The 6181-nt window shown below is 37.7% G+C and overlaps 1 protein-coding gene across 1 annotated transcript; it reads left to right on the top strand.

Moving 5' to 3' along the window:
• Positions 1–2095: 2095 nt before the first annotated feature.
• On the top strand, positions 2096–5096 carry LOC106465647 (allatostatin-A receptor-like). Its single transcript, XM_013925882.2, has one exon. It carries the CDS (start codon positions 2156–2158, stop codon positions 3332–3334), a length of 1179 nt encoding a protein of 392 aa, XP_013781336.1. The 5' UTR covers positions 2096–2155; the 3' UTR covers positions 3335–5096.
• Positions 5097–6181: the final 1085 nt, after the last annotated feature.

Genomic DNA, 6181 nt, shown 5'->3' with positions numbered 1-6181 from the left:
GAGAAACGTACTGACAGTGGGAATTACTGTGTACTAAAAGTCTGTATCGAGAAGAGAAATAATAAAGTGGTTTAATCAAGAAAGGACTTGTATCGCTGTAGTTTCTCGGAAAGAAATTCTACCGGAATTTAACAAACAAGCAGATACCTAACAACACCAAGCATTATAAGTATACTAACTATTTAATAACACATCTTGTTTACAATTCAAGGCCATTTATTTAATTTTATACATCAACATTTAATACTTCCAGAATCAATTCTCTGAATAACCTGTTTTAACGATAACAACTTTAACACAAGCTTGAATTTATTAGTACTTTCATCCTAAACAACGATTCAGATATGAGGAAACATCTCGTTATTTTGATTTTGTTGCCTTTGCCCAACAGAAGTTTCTACCACGTTAGAATTTATAAAATAGAGTTAGCTGTGATCGTATTAGAGTAAGAAATATTCGTAAAAGATTGCTTCTACTTTGAAAGCAAAACGTAATTAGTTATCCAATGTATTTTAGTTACACTTGTGAGAAACAAAAAAATTAACTAACCAACTCTACGAGGGAATAAATACAACAAATATAAATAACTAGAAACCCTTTAGAAGTGAAACGATCAGACATTGATCCAAGGTTTAATAGAGAATAATAACATTTAATTTTAGAAACATAATGTTTGTTTATTTCTTCGTCTGAGTGACGCTTTGTGCACAAAAAAAGGGCCTGCGATAGCGGGGGAGAGGGCTCCCCAATGTCGTCCCCCCCAAACTAATGCTGGGTATTAATCTCATTTTAGATTTGGCCTCGTTATATGTCTCATTGTCGTCCCCCCCAAATAGGCTGAACTCCAGGTCAGAGATATCTATAATTCAGGTATATTCATCTCTAGTTTTAAACTACGGTCCAGAGAGAAAGCAGCACAGTTGGCAGCACACGTCGCCTAAACAGGCTACTCTTAACCGACTAGTGAGATTAAGTGTCACTCTTATAACGCACCCAGCAACACATCTCGAACCCGAATTCATTAGAGGTCCAGTTCAAAGCGTTCACCAATAAACCATGCTCGCGCTGGTGGATTTTCGGATTTTTTTGTTGTATGAGTATAAAGATTTATAATAAAAAATCTAATTCATACAACCTGAGAGTTATCAGACCCCCGGCGGGACAGCGGTAAGTTTACGGACGTGCAACGTAAAAATTCAGGGTTCTATTACCCATGGTGGACACTGCAGATATCCCCATTTGATTTTCCTCTAAAAGAAACAAAGAAGCAGGGTTATTACATTTATTACGAATTATTTTCTAGTTTAAATAATGCATGATAATTTTAAAAGAAGCAAACCGTAGCTGGTTCTAGAGTAAATCAGTCTAGTTGTTAACAAAAACAATTCTGTCAGCCAATATATGTTTTAGTTAGAAAGGAATCGCAGATCGTGACCTTGTGGTTAGGGCGCTCGAGTCGCAATCTGTGGGTAGCGGGAATGAAACCAGTCGCTGAACAAGTTAGCCCCTTCAACTGTGCAGGCATTATAATGTGACGATCAATCCCACTTTTAGTTGGTAAAAGAATGGCCGAAGAGTTAACGATGGGCAACATCGAATATTTGCCCTCCCTCTAGTGTGCGCAAATATCCAACGCAATTTACAAACCAAACTCGCAGATCAAACTATTTAATATTCGATACCAAATGGGAAACATTTTTACGGGACGGAAAATATAAATTTGGTATCGTTTTAGTTACAGTTAACAAATTAAATATTCAAGTTGGTAGTCAGTTGCATAAGAACAACTCATTGATGCCATAAAGTAATTAATATGTGATCATTTTGGGATTTCCTATTCGTTTCGTATATCACAAAATTGTGAGTGGTTTATCTATATTTTTAGAGACTCCAGTTGAATATTTATTTTTACAACGCTAGTTACGGCGTAGTTTCTTATTTCCTTATTTGTCCACGAATTTCTTAGTAGTTTCTTTATAAGAAGTATATGGAAGTTCGGTTATGTTTTTCTGTTATTTTTATACAAGTGTTACAATTGATTCTTCACTTTTTTGTATATATTCTATAGGCTTGGGACGTTATACAACTGGAGGAATTGAAGTGGAACTTTACTGCGCATGCACTGTAGATCTGCTATCATTTTTTTGGAGTGACAATGGATTACATGGGTATCCAAGTAGAAACTCTTGAGCCAGCAGAAGATTTGGAAGCTGAGTCTACGACGGAAGTAGTCATGATCTCTGCTTTGTGTAACATTACGGCTGCTAACTTTACTGGCTGTAACGTCACTGGTGAAGAAGTTTCCAGCATCCCAAGTTCTCAGCTGGAACGGATCGTTAGCATTGTGGTTCCTATCCTTTTTGGAATCATAGTCATCGTTGGATTGATTGGCAACTTGCTGGTGGTTGTGGTGGTCATTTTCAATCCTCTAATGAGATCAACCACCAACCTGCTGATCATCAACCTGGCTGTGGCTGACCTTCTCTTTATCGTATTCTGTGTGCCCTTCACAGCCTGGGACTATGCGCTTCCTTACTGGCCTTTTGGCGACATCTGGTGTCGCATAGTTCAGTACCTGGTGATCGTGTGTGCTTATGCTAGTATCTATACTCTCGTCCTCATGTCTATGGACCGCTTCATGGCCGTCGTGCACCCAGTCAGCTCAATATCCATCCGCACGGAAAATAACGCCTACATTGCCATCACAGTCACGTGGTCACTGATCCTCTTAGCCTGCTTGCCTGTCCTTCCGGCTCATGGCGAAGTGACCTATGATGTGGGGTCACATAAATACTCCATGTGTGTGTTCCTTCAAGAAGGCTACAACTACCCTGCTTACCAGGTATCCTTCTTCCTCTCCTCTTACGTGGTGCCCCTCGTGCTCATCTTCTGCCTGTACGTGCTGATGTTGAAGAGGTTGTGGTTCCACGTGGCTCCGGGAGGAAAAGTCAGCGCCGGGAGCCATAAGTCCAAGAAGCGGGTTACCCGGATGGTAGTGATAGTGGTCGTCATCTTTGCCGTCTGCTGGTGTCCCATTCAGATCGTATTGCTTCTCAAAAGCTTGGACAAATATGAGTTGAAGTTACGACCCAGTCGAGTTATTTTCCAAGTGGCTTCACACATTCTAGCTTATATGAATTCCTGCGTTAATCCGATCTTGTACGCTTTCCTGTCCGAAAACTTCCGCAAAGCTTTCCGCAAAGTGGTTACATTCGTACCCACCAGACGGCGGTCGAAGTCGAAGAGCAATAGACAAGCTTGCGAACCTGCCGAAAGAGAGACAGCAGCCACAAAAAACACCTTCACCACAAAGCTAAATAATGATATTGTGTGAAAAAACGTTTCAAACTATAGTATCGTCTTGTTGTTCCCAAACTACAGTGTCGTTGAATGTTTTCTTCTGTCGTGTTAGTGCTCATCGCAAAACTTCTGTTCAGAGGATCCTTCTTATCAACTAGAGTGACTGCTAAAAATTATAACTATGTCTTGGTGATTCAATATTCGCTCCTTATTATTGTCTACATATTATTCATTTCATTTACGGATATTGAAACTTTTGCTAAACAAAATCACGTGAACTATATTTATTAAAATATTAAAGGTTCGACACTGACTGAGATGTGCCATTTACATTGACTTGTGAGTGGATAATACGTTCTACAAGAGGTCAGTTTCAATAACAGGCCGAAGAACATTAATGATTTAAAACAAACTTAATATACTTAAAACGAGGGTTGTATTTTATCTTGGCTTGTGAGTGGATAATACGTCCTACAGGAGATCAGTCTCAGGAGCAGGCCTTAGAATATGGTTGATTTAACACAAACTTAATATACTTAAAACGAGGGGTATATTTTATCTTGACTTGTGAGTGGATAATACGTCCTACAAGAGGTCAGTTTCAATAACAGGCCGAAGAACATTGATGATTTAAAACAAACTTAATATACTTAAAACGAGGGGTATATTTTGTCTTGACTTGTGAATGGATAATACGTCCTACAAGAGGTCAGTTTCAATAACAGGCCTTAAAACATTGTTGATTTAAAACAAATTTAATATACTTAAAACGAGGGGTATATTTTGTCTTGACTTGTGAATGGATAATACGTCCTACAAGAGGTCAGTTTCAAGGAACAGGTCTTAGAACATTGTTGATTTAAAACAAACTTAATATACTTAAAACGAGGGGTATATTTTATCTTGACTTGTGAGTGGATAATACGTCCTACAAGAGGTCAGTTTCAGGAACAGGTCTTAGAACATTGTTGATTTAAAACAAACTTAATATACTTAAAACGAGGGATATATTTTACTTGTTGTTTTTCAACGTGTGACACGTGACTCAAAACACTGTTTATCCTCGATAACCACAGTTGCAGTGAAAATAAACTAGCAGCGATGCCAAGAAATAAAACATCCGCAACTTTGGTGTATATAATAGACTTCAAAATCAAGATTACAAAGAAGACCTCATCTTATAAGTGGTTATTCTACTTTACTGGTTTCGCGTAGCTAAAGATCGTACGTGAAAACGGAAAAAGAAAGCTTTTGCACGAGGAGACTCTGAACGGTTTTCCATTGCAAGAAGGATGAGAAATGAAGAGATGGGGGTCCTATTATCTTAATAGATGTATATATATATATATATATATTGTTAACTGTCAAAGTTAATGTTGTTCTTTTCACTCATATCTTTAAGAATTCAATGTTGAATAAAATTGTTAATTATTGTGTTTTCTATGTTGTGCAGCGAGGTAAGGTCTGGCTTGGTTTCCTCGTGAAAATGGGGCTCTACGAAGGAAACCAATTCACCTGCCGATAGCACTGCGAGTTAATGATATTGTGGCAGAAGATAAAATCTTTGAGAATAACTACTGAGGTAAAATTGTGAGTAGCTTCAGCTTGTTAGTATGGGGATTTATTGAGGTGAAATTACGAGAATCCTGAGCTCGTTAATTTGGTATTCAATTGAGGTGATATTGCGAGAAAACTGGTTTTGTAGCGATATTGGTCGAACCCTTGAAATATTGAAGTATACGTGTATTCAAATAGATATTTTCTGTACCTTGTTGGTTGCATGTGCGATATCAATGTTTTTGTATGGAGTTAGTATGCTTAAGTAAAGTTCAACATTGTGGACTGAAGGATTCATTTATCCAATTTTTAACAATTGCTCACAAAGGGATTAATAATTATTTCAATCGATGTTTCCGAACATTATGGACCATTGTATTCTGGTAGTCAGTTTAGCACATCTTCTGGTAGTCAGTTTAGTACATCTTCTGGTAGTCAGTTTAGCACATCTTCTGGTAGTCAGTTTAGCACATCTTCTAGTAGTCAGTTTAGCACATCTTCTAGTAGTCAGTTTAACACATCTTCTAGTAGTCAGTTTAACACATCTTCTAGTAATCAGTTTAACACATCTTCTAGTAGTCAGTTTAGCACATCTTCTAGTAGTCAGTTTAACACCTCTTCTAGTAGTCAGTTTAACACATCTTCTAGTAGTCAGTTCAACACATCTTCTAGTAGTCAGTTTAACACATCTTCTAGTAGTCAGTTTAACTTATCTTCAAGGCTGCTATTTCTGAAATACAATGACATTTATTTGTTAACATACTTTTCGGACACCCTATAATAAATGGTCTAGAATTTTTATGAGTTTCAAACTGCTTAGATCTGAATAATCGCCACACAAATCTTACAATAGTTTTTTTTTTACGTAGACTAACTAGAGTTTTCATGCTATTTGTAAAATACTACTAAACATAAAATAATGATTGCGCAATTACACTTCTTTTAACAGAAACTGAAGTGAACACCTAGCGGAAAAATATATATTCAGTTATATTATTACTCTTCTAGTGGCCCAATGGCAAATGTGTTGGACAGCAGATCAGATAGTCCAAGTTTCGAACCGCGATATGCTAGCGTTTGTTTGTTGTTAAGCACAAATCTACAAAATGGGCTGTCCGTGCTCTGCCCACTGCTGGTATCGAAACCTGATTTTTAGAGTTATGAGTCTTAAGACTTATCCCTGATCAAGAGGTGAGGTGGGCGATATGTTGCTGAAAAATCCCACATTTTTTAGCTTTGGAGGCGATTACTGTGACACTCGTTGTGTTCTTAAACCAATAATTGTCGGTGGTGCTATTGACTGGTCGCTCTTCCTCCGGTCAAC

Source organism: Limulus polyphemus, unplaced genomic scaffold (assembly GCF_000517525.1).
Source record: "Limulus polyphemus unplaced genomic scaffold, Limulus_polyphemus-2.1.2 Scaffold2011, whole genome shotgun sequence".
Classification (NCBI taxonomy): Eukaryota; Metazoa; Arthropoda; class Merostomata; order Xiphosura; family Limulidae; genus Limulus; species Limulus polyphemus.
Note: the sequence above shows the minus strand (reverse complement) of the source record. Positions and strands in the feature narration are given on the sequence as shown.

Bases quoted from the DNA above. Each gene is read 5' to 3' on its own strand.
- LOC106465647 (XM_013925882.2), top strand. From the start codon at position 2,156: ATGGATTACATGGGTATCCAAGTAGAAACTCTTGAGCCAGCAGAAGAT.